General features: G+C 43.8%; 1 protein-coding gene across 4 annotated transcripts in view; it reads right to left on the reverse strand.

Moving 5' to 3' along the window:
* LOC137326319 (serine/arginine-rich splicing factor 5-like) overlaps positions 1 to 25,334 on the reverse strand; it is a 76,904-nt gene that overhangs the window by 44,279 nt on the left and 7,291 nt on the right. The window contains exons 5-8 of one of the 4 annotated variants that reach the window (XM_067991289.1): positions 23,076 to 23,145; positions 20,922 to 20,995; positions 19,277 to 19,387; positions 17,060 to 18,772 (exon numbers count right to left, since the gene is read on the reverse strand). In XM_067991289.1, coding sequence (XP_067847390.1) covers positions 18,502 to 18,772; positions 19,277 to 19,387; positions 20,922 to 20,995; positions 23,076 to 23,145 — 526 coding nt within the window. In that variant the 3' untranslated portion in view covers positions 17,060 to 18,501. Of the gene's footprint in view, positions 1 to 17,059; positions 18,773 to 19,276; positions 19,388 to 20,921; positions 20,996 to 21,108; positions 22,004 to 23,075; positions 23,146 to 25,334 lie in introns of those variants that run through there. The other 3 variants (XR_010964168.1, XR_010964169.1, XM_067991291.1) reach the window with 3 other exon arrangements.

The following is a 25,334-nucleotide window of genomic DNA, read 5'->3' on the forward strand; positions in this document are numbered from 1 at the left end:
AGGGCAATTAGGTAGTGTAAACAGAAAGTGCTGGAAAACACTCAGCAGGTCAGGCAGCATCTATGGAGAGAGAAACAGGGTTAACGTTTCAGGTCGATGACCTTCCATTTAGAACTGGAAGATGTTAGAGATTAACAGTTTTTAAGCAAGTACAGAGCAAGGGGGGAGGAAAGAACAAAAGGGAAGATCTGTGGGCAGGAGTGATTAAATGACAAAAGGGATGATGGTGCAAGGGAAAACGGGGGTGGTAATGGGACAAATAAAGAAACAGTAGAAAGGTCCAGAGGAGGTGTAAATGGTTGCAACAGAATATCAGAGGGGGAGGGAAGCATGGAAAATCTGGCAATGAGGAGAAGTCTGTGGAGCATCCGCGATGCTGGGACTATCGAGGATAGCACGTTCAGTGAGGTGGTCACACCGCAGGTATAGATTACGCAGGCAGAAAGGAAATGGGTGACTGCCAGGCAGAGTAAAAGAACTAGGCAGGTAGAGCAGGAGTCCCCTGGGGCCATCTCCCCCTCAAACAGATATACCGCTTTGGATACTGTTGGGGGAGATGACTTATCAGGGGAAAGCAGTAAGAGCCAAGTTTGTGGCATCACGGGTAGCTCTGCTGCACAGGAGGGGAGGAATAAGAGTGGCAGGGCTATATTGATGGGGGATTCAATTGTAAGGGGAACAGATAGGCGTTTCTGCGGCCGCAAACGTGACTCCAGGATGGTATGTTGCCTCCCTGGTGCTAGGGTCAAGGATGTCACGGCGTGGCTGCAGGGCATTCTGGAGGGGGAGGGTGAACAGCCAGTAGTCGTGGTCCATACCGGTACCAACGACATAGGTAAAAAAAGGGATGAGATCCTGCAAGGTGAATTCAAGGAGTTAGGAGATAAATTAAAAAGCAGGACATCAAAGGTAGTCATCTCAGGATTACTACCAGTGCCACCTGCTAGTGAGTATAGGAACAGGAGAATAGACCGGATGAATGCGTGGCTGCAGGGATGGTGTAGGAGGGAGGGATTTAGATTCCTGGGACACTGGGACCGGTTCTGGGGAAGGTGGGACCTGTACAAGCTGGACGGGTTACACCCGAGCAGGACCGGGACCGATGTCCTCGCGGGGGTGTTTGCTAGTGCTGCTGAGGAAGGTTTAAACTAGAATGGCAGGGGGATGGGAACCTGAGCATGGAGACAGAGGAGGGGGAAACAAGGATAGAAACAAAAGACAGAAAGGGAAGAAGCAATAGTGGAAGGCAGAGAAAACAAGGGTGAAAAACAAATAGGGCCATAGTACAAAATAAAACTAAGATGACTAGCAATCTTAAAAAGTTAAGTCTAAAGGCATTGTGTCTAAATGCGCGGAGCATTTGCAATAAGGTAGATGAATTAACAGCGCAGATCGATATTAACGGGTATGATATAGTTGCGATTAAAGAGACATGGCTGCAGGGTGACCAAGGATGGGAACTGAACACCCAGGGGTATTCAATATTCAGGAAGGACAGGTAAAAAGTGAAAGGAGGTGGGGTAGCATTGTTAGTAAAGGAGGAAATCAATGCAATAGTGAGGAAGGATATTGGCTTGGAAATTTTTTTTTTCAAAAAATATACTTTATTCATAAAATTTGTAGCAAAACATACAATACAGTTGTCATAACACATTCCAAACGTACACAATACAGATTATACAATTTGCAGGTTAAATCAAGTACAGTTCAATGAACACATTGTACATAATTACAGTTCATGACACTCTGGGGTGTCTCATTGCATTATACTCAATACAGATTATTGATTACAGATTCATTACAGGTACATTACAGATTCATTACAGGTACATTACAGCAATTTGAATTTTACATTCTGCCCGGGGGGGGGGGTTTCCCTGATTGCAGCCCCTCGGTATACAATGGCAGGAAGGCTCTAAATGGTTGCCTTTCCCCACAGAGCCTTTGCGGCGGCTGCACCTAGCTTCAGTGTGTCCCTGAGCACGTAGTCCTGGACCTTGGAATGTGCCAGTCTGCAACACTCGGTCGAGGACAGCTCCATGCACTGGAAGACCAGCAGGTTTCGGGCAGACCAAAGGGCGTCTTTCACCGAGTTAATGATCTTCCAGCAGCAGTTGATGTCTGTCTCGGTGTGCGTCCCCGGGAACAGCCCTTAGAGCACAGAGTCCTGTGTTACAGAACTGCTCGGGACGAACCTGGACAGATACCACTGCATCTCTCTCCAGACCATCTTTGCTAAGAAACACTGAGGGGCAGAAAACGTTGGTGGGGGTTGTCTACAGGCCCCCAAACAGTAGTGGTGATTTAGGGGAGGGCATTAAACAGGAAATTAGAGCATGCAAGAAGGGTACAACTATAACCATGGGTAACTTTAATCCACATATAAATTGGTCAAACCAAATTAGCAATAATACTGTGGGGGAGGAATTCCTGGAGTTTGTACGTGATGGTTTTCTAGACCAATACATTGAGGAACCAATTAGAGAAAAGGCAATCCTGGTCTGGGTATGGTGCAATGAGAAAGGATTAATTAACAATCTTGTTGTGCGGGGTCCCTTAGGGAAGAGCAACCAGATAGAATTCCTCATTAAGATGGAGAGTGAAGTAGTTGAATCCGAAACTAGGGTCCTGAATCTAAATGAAGGAAATTATGAAAGTATGAGGTGCGAGTTGGCTATGATAGATTGGGGAACTTTACTAAAAGGGATGACGGTGGATAGGCAATGGCTAATATTTAAAGAACGTGTGCAGGAATTACAACAATTATTCATTCCTGTCTGGCGCAAAAATAAAATAATGCTATGGAAATTAATGGGGCTAAAGGCTGACAAATCCCCAGGGCCTGATAATCTACATCCCAGAGTACTAAAGGAAGTGGCCCTGGAAATAGTGGATGCATTGGTGATCATCTTCCAAAATTCTATAGACTCTGGAACAGTTCCTACAGATTGGAGGGTGGCAAATGTAACCCCACTATTTAAAAAAGGAGGGAGAGAAAAAACAGGGAATTACAAACCAGTTAGCCTAACATCAGTAGTGGGGAAAATGCTAGAGTCTATTATAAAGGATGTGATAACAGAACACTTGAAAGGCATTTACGGGATTGGACAAAGTCAGCATGGGTTTATGAAAGGGAAATCATGCTTAACAAATCTACTGGAGTTTTTTGAGGATGTAACTAGTGGAATAGATAGGGGAGAACCAGTGGATGTGGTGTATTTGGATTTTCAGAAGGCTTTTGATAAGGTCCCACACAAGAGTGTAGTGTGCAAAATTAAAGCACATGGGATTGGGGGGAATATACTGACATGGATTGAGAATTGGTTGACAGACAGAAAACAGAGAGTAAGAATAAACGGGTCTTTTTCCGGGTGGCAGGCAGTGACTAGTGGGGTACCGCAGGGATCAGTGCTTGGGCCCCAGCTATTCACAATATATATCAATGATTTGGATGAGGGAACTAAATGTAACATTTCCAAGTTTGCAGACAACACAAAGCTGGGGTGGAATGTGAGCTGTGAGGAGGATGCAAAGAGGCTCCAATGTGATTTAGACAAGTTGGGTGAGTGGGCAAGAACATGGCAGATGCAGTATAACGTGGATAAATGTGAGGTTATCCACTTTGGTTGTAAAAACAGAAAGGCAGATTATTATCTGAATGGTGATAGATTGGGAAAAGGGGAGGTGCAACGAGACCTGGGTGTCCTTGTACACCAGTCGCTGAAAGCGAGCATTCAGGTGCAGCAAGCAGTTAGGAAGGCAAATGGTATGTTGGCCTTCATTGCAAGAGGATTTGAGTACAGCAGCAGGGATGTCTTACTGCAGTTATACAGGGCCTTGGTGAGACCACATCTGGAGTATTGTGTGCAGTTTTGGTCTCCTCATCTGAGGAAGGATGTCCTTGCCATGGAGGGAGTGCAACGAAGGTTTCCCAGGCTGATTCCTGGGATGGCAGGACTGACATATGAGGAAAGATTGGGTCGACTAGGCCTATATTCACTAGAATTTAGAGGAATGAGAGGTGATCTCATCGAAACATATAAAATTCTAACAGGACTAAACAGACTAGATGCAGGGAAGATGTTCCCGATGGCTGGGGAGTCCAGAACCAGGGGTCACAGTCTCAGGATACGGGGTATGCCATTTAGAACAGAGATGAGGAGAAATTTCTTCACTCAGAGGATGGTGAACCTGTGGAATTCTCCACCACAGAAAGCAGTGGAGGCCAAGTCATTAGATGTATTCAAGAAGGAGATAGATATATTTCTTAATGCTAAAGGGATTAAGGGATATGGGGAAAAAGCGGGAACAGGGTACTGAGCTAGACGATCAGCCATGATCATTTTGAATGGCGGAGCAGGCCTGAAGGGCTGAATGGCCTACTCTTGCTCCTACTTTCTATGTTTCTATGTTTCTATGTCTCCCGTGGCCCGGGAATGTGGTGGAGTAAGGTGGGTAGACCCCAGGGGTGCGGATCACCCCACCAGCTGTATAGGGAATCCCCACCCCAAGCACCAGCCTACATCTCCCCCACTCCCAGTGGATCTGGTGCAGCCATCCTCCATTACCAGCACCCGCTGTCCGAGAAAATGGGAGTGGTGGTTAAGGTCTAAAGTTGTTAAACTCAATGTTAAGGCAGGAAGTAAAGTGCTTAAGAGAACACTGAGGTGCTGTTCTTCGAGCTTGCGTTGAGCATCATTGGAACAGTGTCGGAGGCCAAGGGCAGAGAGGTCAGAGTGGGAGTGGAATGGAGAATTAATGTGGCAAACGGCCAGAGGCTCAAGGTCACTTTTGTGAACTGAACCGTTACCTCTGGAGTCCCCCAAGGATCTACCCTTGGCCCACTTCTATTTCTCATCTACATGCTGTCCCTCAGCGACATCACCCGAAAACACAATGTCAGGTTCCACATGTATGCTGCCGATACCCAGCTCTACCTCACCACCATCTCTCTCGACCCCTCCACTGCCTCTGATTTGTCACGCTTCTTGTCCGAAATCCAGTATTAGATGAGCAGCAATTTCAACCGATGAAATATTGGGAAGGCCGAAGCCATTGTCTTCGGTCCCCGCCACAAACTCCGTTCCCTAGCCACCGAGTCCATCCCTCTCCCTGGCCACTGTCTGAGGCTGAACCAGACTGTTCGCAACCATGGCGTCCTACTTGACCCTAAGCTGAGCTTCCGACCCCATATGCTCTCCATCACTAAGACCGCCTATTTCCAACTCCGTAACATCGCGAGTCTCCACTCCGCCTGCCGCAGCCCATCTGCTGCTGAAACCCTCATCCATGCCTTTGTTACCTCTAGGCTTGACTATTCCAATGCTCTCCTGGCCAGCCTCTCATCTTCTACCCTCCGTAAACTTGAGCTTGTCCAAAACTCTGCTGCACGTATCCTAACTCCCACCAAGTTCTGTTCACATATCACCCCTGTGCGCGCTGACTTATATTGGCTCCCGGTCTGGCAATGCTGCGATTTTAAAATTCTTATCCTTGTTTTCAAATCATTCCACGGACTCGCCCCTCCCTATCTCTGTAACTTCCTCCAGCCCTACGGCCCTCCGAGAACTCTGCGCTCCTCCAATTCTGGCCTCTTGTGCAGCCCAGATTTTCATCACTCCACCATTGGCGGCTGTGCCTTCAGCTGCCTAGGCCCTAAGCTCTCCACCTCTCTACCTCTCCTTCCTTCGTTAAGATGCTCCTTAAAAGCTACCTCTTTGACTAAGCTTTTGGTCGTCTGTCTCAATATCTCCTTATGTGGCTCGGTGTCAAGTTTTGTTTGATAATCGCTCCTGTGAAGCACCTTGGGACATTTTACTACATTAAAGATGCTATATAAATGCAAGTTGTTGTTATTGAACGGAGGTGTTCAGCAAAGCGAGTACCCAATCTGCGTTTGGTCTCCTCAGTGTAGAGGAGACCGCATCGTGAGCAGCAAAAATAGTATACCAAGTTGGAAGAAGCACAAGTAAATCGCTGTTTCACCTGGAAGGAGTGTTTGGGGGCCTGGACGTTGGAAAGGGAGGAGGTGAAAGGACAGGTGTTGCATCTTCTGCACTTGCACGGGAAGGTGCCAGGGAGTGTTGGGGGTGATGGACGAGTGGACAACAGTGTCACAGTTTCTCTGTCTCTGTTGCATCGGTTCCGACGATGCCAACTCCCCAAAGCCTTTCCACCATCTACAAGGCACAAGTCAGGAGTGTGATGGAATATTCTCCACTTGCCTGGATGAGTGCAGCTCCAACAACACTCAAGAAGCTCGACAGCATCCAGGACAAAGCAGCCCGCTTGATTGGTACCCCATCCACCACCTTAAACATTCACTCCCTTCACCACCGGCGCACAGTGGCTACAGTGTGTACCATCCACAGGATGCACTGCAGCTACTCGCCAAGGCTTCTTCGACAGCACCTCCCAAACCCGAGATGTCTACCACCTATAAGGACAAGGGCAGCAGGCACATGGGAACAACACCACCTGCACGTTCCCCTCCAAGTCACACACCATCCCGACTTGGAAATATATCGCCGTTCCTTCATCATCGCTGGGTCAAAATCCTGGAACTCCCTTTCTAACAGCACTGTGGGAGAACCGTCACCACATGGGCTGCAGCGGTTCAAGAAGGTGGCTCACCACCACCTTCTCAAGGGCAATTAGGGATGGGCATTAAATGCCAGCCTCGCCAGTGACGCCCACATCCAGTGAACGAATAAAAAAATATTCCACGTCAGTGCTTCTAAAATGTCTTTCTTTTTCCTCAGCCGAAGATTCCCCTCCACTGTAGTTGAGAGGGTCCTCGAGTGCGTCCATCCCATTTCCCACACGTCTGCCCTCATCCCTTCCCCTCCCTCCCAGAACCACAATATGGATCCCCTTGTCCTCATCATCCGCTCCTCCAGCCTTCACATTCAATGGATCATCCTCTGCCATTTCCACCACCAAATACATCTTTCCCTCCTCTCCCCTTTCAGCATTCTTAAGGGACCCGTTCCCTCCATGACAGGCTGGTCCACCCTTCCATCCACAGTATATTGCTTTTGTATTAAGGTAAATAGACATTGCTCAGATTGGAGAAGGTTTGGAAGCGGTGTATCCGAGGGGTCAGTGCTGAGTCCACTTTTGTTCTTGGTATGTAGTTATTCTTGGTTATAGAAAGACTGTGGAAAAATACAAGAAGACATTAACAAACTTGCAGAATAGGCATGTAAATAGTGAATGAATTTCAATATAGGTAAGTGTGAGATGATGCATTTTGGTAGGAGGAGTAAGGAGGTCAGTTACTCCTTGGAAAAACAGGGTTTAAATGGGGTAGAGGTATCTGGAGGTATAGATTCACAAATCATTAAAAGTAGCAACGCAGGTTGACAAAGCCATAAAAAGTGCAAACAAAGCATTGGGGCTCATTTCTTAAAGGAATAGAATTCAAAAGCAGAGAAATTTGTATAGGACCTTGGTTAGACCACACTTATAGTACTGTGCACAGTTCTGGTCTCCATATTACAAAAAGGATATAGAAGCATTGGAAAAAGACATAGAGAAGATGTTTCCATTTGTGGGGGAGTCCACATCTAGGGGCCATAAATATAAGATAATCACTAATAAATCCAATAGGGAATTCAGGAGAAACTTCTTTGCTCAGCGAGTGGTGAGAATGTGAAATTTGCTATCACAATGAGTAGTTAAGGCGAATAGCAGAAATGCATTTAAGGGGAAGCTAGATAAGTACATGAGGGAGAAAGGAATAGAAGGATATATTGATAGGGTGAGATGAAGTAGGGTGGGAGGAGGTTTGTGTGGAGCATAAGCACCTGTTTCTGTGCTGTAAATTCTATGTATATATAGACGATTTGGCCTTGGGTATGGGAACACTATCTCTAAATTTGCTGGTAACATAAAAATAGGAAATTTGGCAAACAGTAAGTAGGTAATACATTTTAGAAGAAAACACAAAGAATGGGAGTATACACTTAATAGAAAGACACTGAAGGATGTGGATGAACAGAGAGACCTAAGGATTCAAATACATAATTCCCTACAGCAGAGTTATGGATTCCAGCATTGTGTTGGTCTTGCTTTAAATGGAGTTCCGACTATGTTCCTAGCATCAGAGGGGATCATGTGTAAAACTGTGGCAGATGGAGTTCAATGTAGGAAAGTGTGAGGTCATCTACTTTGGAGCTAGGGAAGATAGATCAGAGTATTTTCTAAATGGCGAGAAGCTAGGAACTGTAGGATGAGCAGAGAGATTTAGGGGTCCAAGTGCAGAATTCACTAAAAGCTAGTGGACAGGTACAAAAAATAATTAAAAAGGCTAATGGAATGTTGGCCTTTATCTCAAGAGGGCTGGAATACAAAGGGGGTGGAAGTTATGTTACAGCTGTACAGAGCTCTGGTTAGACCCCATCTAGAGTATTGCATTCAGATCTGGGTACCGCACCTCAGGAAGGATATATTGGCCTCGGAGGGGGTGCAGCGCAGATTCACCAGAATGATACCTGGGCTAAAAGGGTTAAATTATGAGGACAGGTTGCATAGACTAGGCTTGCATTCCCTTGAGTACAGAAGATTAGGGGGTGATCTAATTGAGGTGTTTAAGATCATCAAAGGATTTGATAGGGTAGATAGAGAGAAACTATTTCCTCTGGTGGGGGAGTCCAGAACAAGGGGGCATAATTTAAAATTAAAGCTAGGCCATTCAGGGGTGATGTCAGGAAGCACTTCACACAAAGAGTAGTGGAAATCTGGAACTCTCTCCCCCAAAAAGCTGTTGAGGCTGGGGGTCAATTGAAAATTTCAAAACCTGAGATTGATAGATTTTTGTTAGGCAAGGGTATTAAGGGTTATGGAACCAAGGTAGATAAATGGAGTTAAGATGCAGATCCACCATGATCTAATTGAATGGCGGAACAGGCTCGAGGCGCTGAATGGCCTATTCCTGGTCCTATGTTCCTATGTAAATTAAGGATATATCATGACCAGCAAATTAAATCTTCACTGGTGACAAAATCACAACGAACTATTTGTCACATGGTGCAAACTGTGATAGAGATAAATGTGAGGTGGTGCATTTTGGTAGGAAGAATAAGGAGGTCACCTCCTCCTTGGGAAAAAAGAGTTTAAATGGGGTAGAGACGCAAAGGGATCTAGGGGTATAGATTCACAATTGACCTTTCTTAGGTCCAAAGTGGATGACCTCACACTTTCCTACATTGAACTCCATCTGCCACAGTTTTACACATGATCCCCTCTGATGCTAGGAACATAGTATGAGCTCCATTTAAAGCAAGACCAACACAATGCTGCAATCCACGTGAATAAACCAGTCACATAATGTGCGGTAAAATAAAACCACGTTCCATAACAATTCAAATCACACACAGCACTTCAATTTAAATCCCATGAATCAGTTAAAGGAGCCTATCATACACTCTCACTTCCACCTGTGTATAGAACAATGTGCAGCAAAGTATCTTTGAGTGAACCCGTAGAATAACTGGGTTGCCTCAGTGTCATGAACCGTGAAAAGCTAACAAAGAGCCACCATAACATTTTTAATTTCTTTTTGACACAAGTAATAAACACCCAATCATACAAATCAATTCAGAATGCAGTTAACCTCATCAACTATGCACTCCAGTCCCTGTGGCACCCACCGGTCACGGAAAGCCTCAAGCCTACCGGCAGACACCGCGTGCTCCCTCTCCAGGGCCAACCGGGCGCGGAGAATGCCATGGAAGAGGGCAGACAGTCGGAACACCCGCCCCCACGGGCCACGTCTAGCCTGGACCTGTAAATGATCACCATGGCTAGGCCCAGGAGCAGGCCCTCTGACCCACCCTCCACCCTCCAGCGGGCGGCCAAAGATCAGGAGCGTGGGACTGAAGTGCAGCCTGAGGAGCAGCCCCTTTAAATAGTGAAACCAGTTTGCAGTAAGCTTCTGGGACCAATAATGTGGAGCAGCTGCAAAGGCAAATCACCTGATTCCCTTGATGTGTTATTGCCCCGGGAGACAGGTATATGTTTAAATAGGAGAATAATATTTTGAAAATGAGCAATCCAATCAGATCAAACCAGTTGAAACTGCTGTGTGAATCCCTACAACTATTTCTCTACATGTGTCATGTAGCTCACACCGCAACAGAACAAACTTTTCTACACAGTTTAATTTTTAAAAAGTGAAGATCTTATTGTTTGTTTTAAGATGTAAAGCTCTAAAACTGGGAATTTAGAAAAACATTAGAATGCACCTGAGCACCTGCAAGATATCTTCTCACCCTTTGGCCAGGATGTAAATCAGCTAGTAACAAGATTTTTAATGCATTACATTAAGCAGACATACAAATTAAGAAAGCATATACATATTAAATTTATAGGAAGATGTCTACAATATTTTGGGCTTATTCAAACATGAATGGATCCCCCATGATGTTGCAAATAGTAAGTCGGAGAATAGGGTCTTTATCTTGCCTGTCTGTTGTTTTGGTGCTGCTGTCTCTCTCTCTCTGTCGCTCCTCTTCTGCTGCTGTCTCTTTCTCTCTTTCTCTTTTCTTTTGCTTCACTCTTTGTAGCTTATCTTTTTGCTCCCCCTTCTATTTTCTCCTGCTTCTCTCTGTTTTTCTTCTTTTCTTTTGAGAAGTGATGGGTAGCCTGGGTTGGAAAGGAGACATCACCAGTTGCAGTGTGCATTTTCAATGGGGATTGCAGAGAAAGTATGTCCTTCAGTGGTTCCCTTCCTATTTCCTCCTAATACTATTTCTGCTTCCTCCTACCCCTTTAATCCCATTGTGTCCCCTACCACTTTACCTTTCTGCTATCCTTCCCTTTACTATCATCCCTCAACTCCCATTACTATCCCTATTCACTATCATCACCACCCCTGAACTAATTACTTTATTCTCCCCTCCTCCTTAACCCTTTATCCATCCCCACTTATTCCCTCCAAAGGTCGATGGTGACAGGCCAGAGAACCCTTCATGTTCCTATTCCTCCCCTCCTCTCTACCCTCCTTTCTAATTCCCTCATAGAGGCTTTGTTTACTTTCAAAATTCAAATGAGAATGAGGAAAGACACTGTCTGTCTGCTTCTTTCTCTCTCTGTCTTATTGATTTTAAAGAAAAAACTTGCATTTACGCAACACCTTTCAAGTCTTCAGGATATCCCAAAGTACTTTACAGTGCAATGAAGTGTAGGTACTGTTGTTTTGTAGTCATACACAGCAGCCAATTTATTCACTTTAAGGTCCCATAAACAGCAATAAATTGAATAACCAGTTTATCTGTTCTGATGGTGTTGGTTAAGGGATAAATGTTGGCCTGGGAGAACAGGTTGAGGGATAAATGTTGATACTCCCCTGTTCTTCTTCAAATAGTAGAATGAATCTTTAATGTCCATCTGAACAGGCAGACTTGGTTTGGTGACTCATTGAAAAGGCAAAGGCCTAGAAATTCGATTGCACCATGCCCCATTCTCAAGCGCTAAAGGGGCGCATTGGCATCCAATATGGCGGGAAAGAAGTGCAAGCTCATCACGAGCCGCAAGTGGAACGCCCACCATATTGGATCAGGCTTCTCCGTAGGGGTCCATGGCTCCTACCAACACTATTTAAAGCAATGAATAAAATATTTAAATAAGGGTCCTATGCTTGTTGGGCTGCCCCAGTGCCTGGCTCACCAAATGATAAACTCGCCCAGCAACCCGTGGTGCTAACAGGCAGGCACCAGCGCTATTTAAAGAGATCATGCAGCACTTACAGGTTAGTTGCTGGTTTATCATTTCAGACTGCTGGTTAACTTCGGAGCCTTTTTTGGCCTGTTATCTGACTCTGGAAAATTAATTTTGACCGCTGGGAACAAGATTTTGCTGGTGTTGCACTGTGGTCGGCTGCCTTCTAAATAGCTTGACTGCAGTCATGGCTGGTCTGATAGGGTTGCCTTTGGGGCTGGAGGAAGGGAAGCAGCAAGGAAGACAGCAAAGAACAGGAGCAGCTACGTCAAGAGGGAGGAGGAGGAGAAGGAGAAGGAGGGCACTCTGCAGGTCGCCATACTCACAGCAGGTATTCAGGGAGCACCTTTTCTACATGATCTTTTCAGAGCAGCAATGTCTGAGGTATCTTCACTTCAATAAGGAGGCTTATCATCAAGCTTTGTCACCTGCTGCAGCCACAACTCGAGCTTCGAACCAGGGCATGGACAGCACTGCCTGTGGCTGTCAAGGACGCCGTAGCCTTTAACTTTTATGTCATGGGCTCCTTTCAGGCTGCAGCAATTGACATCTGCAAAATATCACAGTTCGCAGTCCACCACTCATTCACCCTGCACCAGTCCTCTGTGCCATCTTTGTTCCAGCCAGGCCGTCAGGTTGCAGGCTGGCTACTTGGCAACAAGGGATATCCCCTCCAGACTTGGTTCATGACTCCAGTCAGGAACCCGGGCACAGCTACAGAGTTTACCGACAACAAGAGCTATGCCACCTCCAGAAACGTAATCAGACAAACAATTGGCGTGCTGAAGCAATGCTTCCACTGCCTGAACTGTTCAGGTGGAGCTTTGCAGTACACCTCTGACCGGATAGCCAGATTTGTGGTCATCTGCTGCATGCTGCATAACTTTGCCATCACGTTGGACCAGCCCGTACCACCACCTGGGCAGCAGGAAGTGCAGCAGGAATACTACAGACCTGTCAGTTTAACATCAGTTGTGGGGAAGTTACTGGAATCTATCATCAGGGACAGAGTGACTGATCAAGCTTGAGCTGATTAAAGAGAGTCAGCATGGATTTATGAAGGGTGGGTCATGTCTGACAAATCTAGTTTAATTTTTTGAGGAGGACACTAACATCGTGGACAGGAGAGTGTCTATGGATGTTGTCTATTTGGATATCCGCACGAGAGATTATTAGCAAAAATAAAAGTGCACGGAATTGGAGGTAACTTTGTGACATGGGTTAATAATTGCTTGGCAGAGAATAGGGATAAAGGGAAGTACTCTGATTAGTGGGATGTGACAAGTGGTGTTCCCCAAGGATCTGTACTGGGATGTCAGCTTTTTACCAAACGTATCAATGACTTGGATGAAGGAATGATGTGGAGATGTCGGTGATGGACTGGGGTGGACAAATGTAAGGAGTCTTACAACACCAGGTTATAGTCCAACAGTTTTATTTGAAATCACAAGCTTTCGGAGCTTTGCTCCTTTGTCAGGTGAAGTGAGGAGGAGTTGCATAAAGGGACAGCATATATAGTCAGAGAACAATGCCTGGTGATTACAGATAATCTTTCTAACTGCCCTTTATCACACCTTGGCAGACAGATAATCACAGCAATCAAAGGAGTGTTCAAACAGGTTAGTCAGGGAAACATTACATCCAAGAATACTGAGGTGGGGTCACCAGGGGTCAAATGCAGCAGACGTTGGGGTTTGTATTAAAAACAGATAACTTTTTTTTGCTGGAAATTGCAGCAGGTCCGGCCACATCTGTGTATGGAGAACAAACCAACTACGACTTGAGTCTGGATGACTCCACGTCAGGTGGGGTTACATGTAGCGTGACACGAACCCAAGATCCCGGTTGAGGCCGTCCTCATGGGTGCGGAACTTGGCTATCAATTTCTGCTCGACGATTTTGCGTTGTCGTGTGTCTCGAAGGCTGCCTTGGAGAATGCTTACCCGAAGATTGGAGGCTGAATGTCCTTGACTGCTGAAGTGTTCCACGACTGGGAGGGAACCCTCCTGTCTGGCGATTGTTGTGCGGTGTCCGTTCATCCATTGTCGCAGTGTCTGCATGGTCTCGCCAATGTACCATGCTCCGGGGCATCCTTTCCTGCGACGTATGAGGTAGACAACGTTGGCCGAGTCGCAGGAGTATGAACCATTTACCTGGTGGGTGGTGTCCTCTCGTTTGATGGTGGTATCTGTGTCGATGATCTGGCATGTCTTGCAGAGGTTGCCGCGGCAGGGTTGTGTGGTGCCATGGACGCTGTTCTCCTGAAAGCTGGGTAATTTGCTGCGAACGATGGTCTGTTTGAGGTTAGGTGGCTGTTTGAAGGCGAGTAGTGGAGGTGTGGGGATGGCCCTAGCGAGGTGTTCGTCGTCATTGATGACATGTTGAAGGCTGCGAAGAACATGGTGTAGTTTCTCTACTCCGGGGAAGTACTGGACGACTAAGGGTACTCTGTTGGTTGTGTCCCGTGTTTGTCTTCTAAGGAGGTCTATGCGATTCTTCGCTGTGGCCCGTCGGAACTGTCGATCGACGAGTCGAGCGTCATATCCCGTTCTTACTAGGGCGTCTTTCAGCGTCTGTAGGTGTCCATCGCGTTCTTCCTCATCTGAGCAGATCCTGTGTATTCACAGGGCCTGTCCATAGGGGATGGCCTCTTTGACATGGTTAGGGTGGAAGCTGGAAAAGTGGAGCATCGTGAGGTTGTCCGTGGGCTTGCGGTAGAGTGAGGTGCTGAGGTGCCCGTCTTTGATGGAGATTCGTGTGTCCAAGAATGAAACCGATTCTGAGGGGTAGTCCATGGTGAGTTTGATGGTGGGATGGAACTTGTTGATGTTATCGTGCAGTCTCTTCAGTGATTCTTCGCCGTGGGTCCATAGGAAGAAAATGTCGTCGATGTATCTGGTGTATAGCGTTGGTTGGAGGTCCTGTGCAGTGAAGAAGTTGTGTTCGAACTTGTGCATGAAAATGTTGGCGTATTGGGGTGCGAATTTAGTCCCCATGGCTGTTCCATGTGTTTGGGTGAAGAACTGGTTGTCGAAGGTGAAGACATTGTGATCCAGGATGAAGCGGATGAGTTGTAGGATGGCGGCTGGAGATTGGCTGTTGTTGGTGTTGAGTACTGAGGCTGTTGCAGCGATGCCGTCATCGTGGGGGATACTGGTGTAGAGTGCCGAGACGTCCATCTTGGTGAGGAGTGTTCCTGGTTCAACTGGTCCGTGGGTGCTGAGTTTTTGTAGGAAGTCTGTAGTGTCGCAACAGAAGCTGGGGGTTCCCTGTACGATGGGTTTCAGGATGCCCTCGACATATCCAGAGAGGTTCTCACACAGAGCTCCGTTGCCTGATACGATAGGACGTCCGGGTGTGTTGGCTTTGTGTATCTTTGGGAGGCAGTAGAAGTCTCCCACGTGGGGAGTACGTGGGATGAGAGCACGTAGGATGCTTTGAAGGTCTGGATCGAAGGTCTTGATCAGTTTGTTGAGCTGGTGGGTGTGTTCTTTGGTCGGATCTGCGGGTAACCGTCTGTCGTGTTCCTGGTTGTCCAGTTGTCGGTATGCTTCTTTGCAATAGTCCGTTCTGTTCTGTATGATGATGGCTCCTCCTTTGTCCGCTGGTTTGATGACTATGTTGCGGTTGGTCTTGAGAGCGTCGATGGTGTTGCGTTGTGCTCGAGTGACATTCAAGTATTGGTGGGTGCTGAGTACCCAGTAGTATTAGGGAGAGCAGGGCCTAACAACCTTGAAGGGAATGGGATGCAGGAGAATGAAACAAAGCTGCCACTGGGCTCTTTCAAACCATCAGGTCCCACCCCAATCCTGTTCCTACCCATCAGCCATCACCTGACCCATCTACAGCCCCTTTCATGCCCTCAGGTAACCCCCACCTCCATGTTCCTACCTTACAAGTATTGAAGTGTAAATTAATAGATGGATGCAGGAAATTTAGTGAGCTGTATCAGAGATAGCTGTCTTTAATCAGGAACACAAAGTTCCTGAATGCCTATATTATTGCCTCTATTTCCACACCGTTCACCTGACGAAGGAGGAAGCCTCCGAAAGCTTGTGGAATTTAAAATAAATTTGTTGGACTATAACTTGGTGTTGTAAAATTGTTTACAAAAGGATGAAGAGAAAGTGAGGGCTACTGTTTGGCAGCTGCCAGCTTGCTGTCAGTTAGTGAGTCAAGCAAGTGAGGATTATCAGTATTGCCTTACAGAGTCTGACAATTGTATATTTGGCTTGCTGTGTGGGTTTTATGATTTGCTGGTGCATACAGCTCAATTTTTTGTCAGTTTCACTGAATAGCTTTAGTTACTCAGCTTTCAACACTTCCATCTTTTTGCTATGCTTGGGTGGCAGGATTGGAGCACCTCTAGATTTTAATTTATTCCCTTGACGCTGTGTACTGCCAAATATTCCAAACAGCTTCTATTCTACTTGGATCAAGCAGTAACGCACTTATGCAGAGTGTAGCAATTAACATTGATCCTGTAGATTTGCAACAACCCATCATGCACACAGGACTGGGGAGAAGAAAGGTTAAACTGATCAGATCAGGCCCCAGAGTTCAGTTTCAGTGAAATAATTAACTATAAAAATCTTAAGTCCATTAGCCACCTCTTTATAATATGTATAAGCCTGTATATAACTTTTGACTTTAATCTGTTTCCCAATTTGGTCAGTCCTATACAGTCCTGTTTTCAGTTCTGATAATGTAGAAACAGCTATATAAGTAAAAACAATGAAAATGGGAACTTAAAACACTAAAAATCACTCACACCTTTAAGAATAATCTCCTGAAGGCTACTGTAGGAATTTCCTGCAGTGTCAGTTTTTAAAACAGGGAGCAGTGCTAAAAAGGAATGCAGATTTTGTTGTGCAATCCACTTACTTAAGAATGACTACAATTAAAAAGGTATTTAAAACAAGGCTCACACTTCGTAAGGCCTGCAAAAGTCCCCAAAATTAAGTAGTCAAATTCTGTGCATCATGAATCAAGAGTTCAGGCTTGCCTAATTTAGCAAGGTGCACTCATAGAGTACGTCTATGACAACAACATCGCAGAATCAGCCCTATAATCTAATATACTCCGCAAAATAAAAAATTGTTAAACTTATGGAAGAAATTAATGTGAGACATGGAGCTCCTTGTGCTGAAGCAGAACGCAGCTCATCATCTTCCCTATTTACAGGCACCTTAAAATTTGAACGCAAAAATTTTACTTGCACATGGAGGAATATAACAGTGAATGTAGACTTAAGGTGGTGAGACATTCCTGATTTAATGCAGAACAGAGCTTTGGTGACAAAGCTGGAGGGAAATAAAAGTTGACCTAACTAAATGGCTCTTATTTGATCCAAATTTAATAAAATTAGTGCAATGTAAGACTATAATCCTATCCACAAACCCAGTACATAAATACATTTCTATCCAAATTGGCTTACTTGCTTCATTTTCACAATTTCTACCTACAACATACAGGTTTAAGCAACATATTAGATCTGAATTACAAAGCCAGTTCAAAGCAGGTTAATGGGGTGAAATCAGCGATCACTGCAATGCAAATCATCTTGATCATGAAGTAAAGCCTATTTGATATCAATATTTCAAATAACTCACGTGATAAAAACAAAGATCAATTAGATTTCAGATTGTTGAGTAGTGAGTTTACTAAGAAGCAAATCCTTTATGTAAAACTCTTTCAAGTGCAGTCCTGACTCCTGCTCAATTCTAGTGTGTCAGCTTTCAATTTTAGCTGATAGCAACAGGCTGCAACCACATACCTGCAAGCAAGCACAGCTCTCAAAAACAGACACAATTGGAGAAATTGTACTGCAATACAAAAATTGACTTCCCATAGCCCAATCTATATTCCCATTTCTAGCTTCAAGTGGGAAAATAAGAATTTCACTCTTGAAAATCTAACAATTTAATTTTTTTTAAAGATTAATTTTATTCCTCAATTATTGCAAGTATATTAAATAAAGGCTTTTTAAATGAGTGAGACAAATTGGGTATCAGTTTATGTATACCACAGATACATAAACCAGAGTTGCTCCCTTTCTCACCCCCCCCCCCCAAAAAAAAACATACATTACTATGAGGAAGCTGTGACATAAGAAATAGGAGCAGGAGTAGGCTATATCGGCCCTCAAGCCTGTTACACCATTCATTAAGATCATGCCTGATCATCTACCTCAACTCCACTTTCCCACCCTATCCCCATATCCCTTGGTTTGTAGTATCAAACCTACATTTCCGTTGTAGATTGAGGAATACCAAAAAATAAGAATGACAATACACAAACTCTTGTACATTTACACAGCAAGAGAAAAAATGTCACTATTTGTCAGATGAGAATTCAAACCATTCTATACAATAAAATATCCATAAGTCCAGATGGGAAAATGAGTGCTTTTTAATGAGTTAAATTTGCAGCTTTTATTTGAAGGAAAACAATAATGAAATGCAATTGAATGCAGTTATATTTGTCACAGGAAAAGTACTGTTTAATACAAATTTAGATGCATCTTTAAAGTAATATATATTAATTGCACATTATGGTGGAATAAATGGTGATCGTGTGCATACATTTTTTTTTAAAGTACTGCATATGTAAACAATACAATTCAAACATACTTCCAATAATTGCAAACACTGATCCTAAGTAAACAAATTAAGTTTCATATTTCTTTTGACAGAAATTCACCACTTTCTACTTACATTAACTTCCATTCACTTGGGTAAAGTCCACTTTTACTATATTAACATACTCAACACACACTGCTTAATGTGCACTTGCAACAGAAGGCGATCTTGATATTGAGCGAGAACGTGAGGGAGATCGAGACCGTGCCCGCTCCAATGATGCAGGAGATTTGGATGGTGAAGGCGAACGGACTTTTTGTTCCCTGATAGGGGCACGAGATCTGCTGCGAGAACGGGATTTACTGCGGCTTCTACTCTTTGACCTACTGTAGGATTTGCGGCTCCTGGAGCGAGACCGACTACGAGATCTGGAAGACGTACGGCTACGTGAACGCGACCTGCTGCGAGACCTAAATATGAACGGGAAACAACAACTGCCCATTTAACATGCTTGTTACAAAAACAAATTTAATTAGTGTCTGTGTATGAAACCGATCTCAGCTGAGAGGATCAACACCGTATCTTGCTGAACTAATTTCCAAAAGTGACAGGTTACCTCTTCACTACTAGTGCCAATATGGCAAAATATGTAACAGGTTAATAAGCTTTGTTCTGTCCCCCCCCAAAATATTAAGTACAATACTCCATTTATGTGGGGTATGCCATTCTTCAAGTGCATTAAATAGGTTTAAAAGCTTGGCCATCTCCTTGGGAAGCAAGTGCTTTAAGAATTTTCTATTTTTGTATAAATTCAAAAATGTAAATTTTTCTTCAGCACTAAAATTATGCAGTAGTTCGGATTTATAACTAATGGAAGCTGTGATGTTTCTACATCTGATACTTCAATCAACAATGCAATTGTACATTTCACTTGGATTTAAAACCCAGATGAGCTTAATTTGTGTGACACTTACCTATGATGTTTAGGTTCCTCAATTAGTCTGATCTTTCTTCCATTTATTTCTGTGCCAGAGAGTTTGTCAACAGCATTCTTCAAGTCACTATACAAGGCAAACTCAACAACCCTAAGGAAATATTTAATTTTTCCATGAAATTCAACTTTTCTCAATTTGAAAACATTACTGAATCTATTTTTTAGTGGATATACTGATCAAACAGCTGAAGAATATCAAAATGCTCAGATCCTGAGAAAACTACAGGGGTATTCAGAATTGTCCTCCTGTAGCACTGGCTTCCTGCTCTTAGATGCCCCAAGTGAATCACATAAATGTTGAAATTTTCCAGTGGCAAAGAGTACGGTAACAACATTGTTCAGATTCACTACATTTCCCACAGGCAGACAAAAAAAAAGGCCCCAGAGTACAGAAAACTTTCACTGCCTAAGATATTACATACTTTTTCACAGCTAAATCCAGCAGTAAAGGTTTTGGATTCAGCAACAACCTGCATCGTTAACCTAGAAAAATATTCCAAGGCACTTCATAGAAGCTTAATCAGATAAAAGTTGATGCCAAGCCAAAGGAGGGATAACTGAAAGCTTGGTTGAACTAGTGGGTTTTAAAGAGGGTCTTAAAGGAGGCGAAGTGAAGAGATTTACGGAGGGAATTCCAGAGCATATGGTTCAGATGGCTGAAGGCACAGCCATCAATGGTGGGGCGGAGGAAAGGGGGAGATGCACAAGAGGCTAGAGTTGGAGGAATGCAGAGTTATTGGAAGATTAAAGGGCCAGAGAAGTTTACAGAAACAGGGGAGGCCGCAAAGGAAGTTAAACACAAGGGTGAAAATTTTACATTTGAGATGTTGGGGGACCGGAAGCCAATGTAGGTTAGCGAGCACAGGGTTAATGGGTGAAGGTGACTTGGTGCAGGATAGGATATGGACAGCAGAGTTTTGGAATAGCTTAAGTTTATGAAGGGTGGAGGATGTGAGGCCAACCAAGAGTGCATTGCAGTAGTCAAGTCTGGAGGTGACAACGGTGTGGATGAGGGTTTCAGCAATAGAAGGGTTGAGGCAGGGGCAGAGACAGGTGATATTAGAGGGAAAAGTGGGCAGTTTCTGTGATGGAGAGGATATGAAGTCAGAAGCTCAGCTTGGGGTTAAATAGGATGCCGAAGTTGCGAACAGTCTGGTTCAACCTGAGACAGTGGCCTGGGAGGAGGATGGAATTGGTGGTGAGGGTATGGAACTTGCGGTGAAGGCCCAAGATGATAGCTTTGGTCTGCCTTATATTTAACTGGAGGAAATTGTGGCTTATATAGGACTGGATGTCAGATAAGTAGTCGAATACAGACAGTGGAGGGGGTCAAAAGAGGTGGTGGAGATGTAGAGCTGGGTGTATTCAGCATACATGTGGAACCTGACCCCATGCCTTTAGATGATGTTCCAAAAGGGTAGCAGGTAGCATCCAAAGTTCGTCCCAAAAGATCATTACTGCTGTCAAGGGCAGTAAGCTCATATACTATTTGGTGCACGTTTGAAAACTGTTTTGGTAACACCTGGTCTGACCAAAGACTAGCTTCTTTCACTGAGTACTAATCAACAAATTCTTACCATCAAGCTTTTGCTAACACACCAACTTAATTCATTCCTTTAACTTACCCTTCATTCATTTTATGCCTGTGCGCATCCGCAAAGGTAACTTCTCCAGCCTGTCTCATGAAATCTTTCAGATCCTACGCAAGATCAGATCAGTTAGGTAAAACAAACAATATGCACATTTACTGTGTCATCTTCTAACAAAGTCACTACAAAAGAAACCAAATCTAATTTCATCAAAATTTATTACCTTCCTGTACAATTCCCTAGGCTATTCACCCAGCCAAATGCAAGAAGAACTTGCAGAGGTATCATCACGATTGACGACCCGATGGTGCTCTTCAGCACCCACTCGACGCGAGCCCTCCCGAACATCACCCTTCCTAAAGGCGGGCTTTGGCGTTGCCATGGGAACAGGAATTGCTAAATCTTGTGGTTCTTACCAAGGACTCCTCACTCACTTCAAATCGAGCTTCCAAACAAACCTACTAGCGAATTTCTTTCAATCGAGGACCTCTCATTTTAGAGTCAACTCTCAACTTTAGGACAACTCGTTACCAGCTTTTTCAGAGGCGCAGGAACGAACCCCAGCACTTAAGCTAGCGCCCACCAATGTTGGTCAGACCAGCATAATACAGATCACCAACTGATTGAAACGTAGGACTGGCAACTCAACTAGGCGCACCAAGAGACCAAGCCAGAGCGATTAGGAAAACGTCACTCGTCACAAGGCCAACGATACGAGAGGCTGGTAAATAAAGGTTTTAATATTTGGTTAAAGTTTGCACACAATTCAACACAGAAACCAAACAAAAATGTCACACTTAAGGTGTTCAAAATAAGTAAGCAATTTAGACAAATGACATCATTATGAATATTAACTGTGATAACTCCTAAAGTTGCAGTACTTAATGAAAATTTTGTAAATGGACAAATGAAAATTAAAAAATTAGTTCAGTTTTGTGAACCTGCAAATCAATTTCCTTTGCTGCTGTTGCTCCATCCCTGGGGTGGCCATCTCTGGTCAGGCTAAATGGCATAAGTTTGAGATCAAATGCAAAGAATCTAGGTGCGACTCGGGGCAACCTTCCAGACAACTGACGTTACAGGTGACTCCACCCCCTTCAATATTTCAAAATAATTACCTATTTTTAAAAAAGAAAATATTAAGTGCTCCTAATGGCGCTGAGTTAGCTGATTTCAATTGGGTTGGCACTGGGAACACTACAAGCAGCATCAGGGAAGGAAGAAAAAAAAGTCTACCAAGGTGCTGATTCCTGACCACTATCCAGCAACCTGTACTAGAAGCACGGATATGGGCAAAGTAACGTCAAGATTGGGTTTGACTGCGATAAACTCCAAGTATAATTGCTCGCCAATCCGGCTTTACACGAGAAGAATCTCAACGTGGGCAGGGTTTAGAGAAACCATGTTCTCCATGGAACCATACCCAGCATGAGTCACTGCTTTCAGGAAAAAAAGAGAAAAATGTGAGGGGCAACTGGAGCTAGAAAAAAAAAGAAAATTTATGTATCTAAAATTAAGGCTCACTCCATTACTGCATTATGGTGTGTTTACAAATATTGCACATTTGACACACTGAGCCTCATAAGATATGAGCAGTATTTTTAAAAGACAAATTTTGGGAATGAATAACAATTACATTAATTACGCACAACTGGCAAGATTTTACACAAGAGTCAGGTGATGAGGTTTCTGCAGTTTTCTTCTGAAGATCCCAAATACAACTGGGAAGACACAATAACATGGAATGGCATCTTGTGTTTGTATGAACAATAATAGCACCTTTTGTGGTAATCCTTTTGCTAGAAGTTAAACTCACTATTCACAATTCAATAGTATCCCTCTCCCACACACAAAATTAAGCTCATCACGAAAGTTAACTAGCTAATTCCATGCATTCTAACAGGACAAGACAAGCTTCAGCTTCCTAGCACTGATTTAGTCCCATCAACTTTCTCATAACTAGTGATATGGCAGTGTAGGCTTTGACTGGCATTTCCATTAAAGATTTTGGCAGTCCCCATTACATAGGTCTTCACCAGTAATATATAGTGTCATACCCATTTGCTTTTTACTGTAAACTCTCAGCTAACCTTGAAAGCACTTTTCATATTAATTACATTTTATCTTACGGCAAATTTAATGACCGCAATTAGATCACTAAAAGCACGATTCACTGTTACATGCACATACCTGCCAACTAACTCTTGAAGACAAATTCTCAACAATCAATCTGTTCTCTGAGCGAAACGGAGGTCCATTTCTGAAACAAATTGCAACGAATTACATGAATTGGAATTCACAATTGTGTTGGGATTCTTCCTGTGTTCAACTTTGATTGGAATTTCATTTCTATTAGCCAAACTTCAAGTCATAGATTTCTGACATGACAACTGATATATTAGCAGGATGTCCAATATGACTACTATAGTACATTTCCAATCACTTGAACTTCTGTTCTGATGAATTGTTGTCCAGCAATGAAGAAATGCTACAAAGACAATGATGTTGATACTTTTAATTAATGGGATAATTTGCAGGATTATGTCACCCAACAAAAAATGGCCCTGTCTTATTTGAAGTATCAATAACACTCAAATGAGACATAAATCTTTAAAATCGATCCAAATACTTTACTGAGAACAGGGGGCAGGTGCACATCCAGCTAACAATAGGATGAGAATTTAGAATTAAGTGACATTAGACTCCACATGCCCTTTATCATAGGACCACTTTTTATTCTTTTCATTTCTCCAGCCAGAATTTTAATGCACTCATTGCAAGTGAAGCACTTTTGGGGTGTTCCTGAAAGATGTGATATATCAACGCAAATTTTTTATTTACAATAGCTATTCATGCACAAGACGACGCGTGGGAGGGGGGCCGGGGGAGTAGAGTTAAAAACGGGGAACGAGTCCCCCGTTTTTTTTACGGCAGCGGTTATCGGGGCGTCCAAGTGTCCTGCCATGGAGAAGCGGGACACCTAATTAACATATTTAAATCAGGCACCCATAGTGCAATTGGGAGCCCAATTTAAAATTCACTGCTGCTGTGTGCTTTTCCCAGGGGTTGAGAAACCCGGCAGCGAAAGGGAGGCGGAAGCTGCCGGCTCCACAAGTTAAGTGCCTTTTCCAGTACTCCTTGTAGGCCAGGATGAGCAGGAGGGCTCCCTCCACCCCCTTTAGCTTCCCCCCTCCTGATTGCAATGATGTGGAGATGCCGGTGATGGACTGGGGTTGACAATTGTAAACAATTTTACAACACCAAGTTATAGTCCAGCAATTTTATTTGATTGCAATCAGGAGGGGGGAGGCCAGGCCACAATCAGCAAATCAAAATTGCCACGTCACAAACTACAAGATTGCACCTCCTGACTTCACAATCCACATCATTCCACAACCAGGCAGTAAGTGTAACCAAAACGGTATTTTAATTTTCAGAAATACATAAAACACTATCTATATATTAAAGGCATAAAGCTTACTTAAAGAATAAAATATCCAGGTTGTAGTTAACAAACTTCACTTAAGCCCATGCCATTTATGTAATATATAGCTAGTGCCATTCAATGATTTGTTTTCCAGAACGCAATAGTCTTTTATCGTCTACATTATTTCCATCCTCCCCCAACAGGTTTTACATCAGAGTCGTTACCAGGCTTATTTAGCATATTGTTACAAATACTAAGAAAAAATATCTCACCCAAGGCCAATATGCTTTAATCTAGTAAAATATGCTTCTTGTTTGATATTCCTAGTTCATCACCTCGAGTTTTGTTTTGAAGATGGCAATGGAAAACAAGAATTTAAGTGTAGAGGGCAAAAACCTAAAGTCAGTCTGTACTGCAGAGTGTTCCTCAGAGGTGAAGCAGACATATGAAAATTTCACACGCCAAACATTAAGCTTTACTGAAATTTTATAGGAGGAAAGAATTCAGTGTAGCAGTGTAAAAATCACAAACCTACCATAGAAACATAGAAAATAGCAGTAGTAGGCCACTTGGCACTTCGAGCCTGCTCCGCCATTCAATATCATAAGAACATAAGAAATAGGAGCAGGTGTAGGCCAATCGGCCCCTCGAGCCTGCTCCGCCATTCAATAAGATCATGGCTGATCTGATCCTAACCTCAAATCTAAATTCATGTCCAATTTCCTGCCCGCTCCCCGTAACCCCTAATTCCCTTTACTTCTAGGAAACTGTCGATTTCTGTTTCAAATTTATTTAATGATGTAGCTCCCACAACTTCCTGGGGCAGCAAATTCCACAGACCTACTACCCTCTGAGTGAAGAAGTTTCTCCTCATCTCAGTTTTGAAAGAGCAGCACCTTATTCTAAGATTATGCCCCCTAGTTCTACTTTCACCCATCCTTGGGAACATCCTTACCGCATCCACCCGATCAAGCCCCTTCACAATCTTATATGTTTCAATAAGATCGCCTCTCATTCTTCTG

Source organism: Heptranchias perlo, chromosome 10 (assembly GCF_035084215.1).
Source record: "Heptranchias perlo isolate sHepPer1 chromosome 10, sHepPer1.hap1, whole genome shotgun sequence".
NCBI classification, from domain to species: domain Eukaryota; kingdom Metazoa; phylum Chordata; class Chondrichthyes; order Hexanchiformes; family Hexanchidae; genus Heptranchias; species Heptranchias perlo.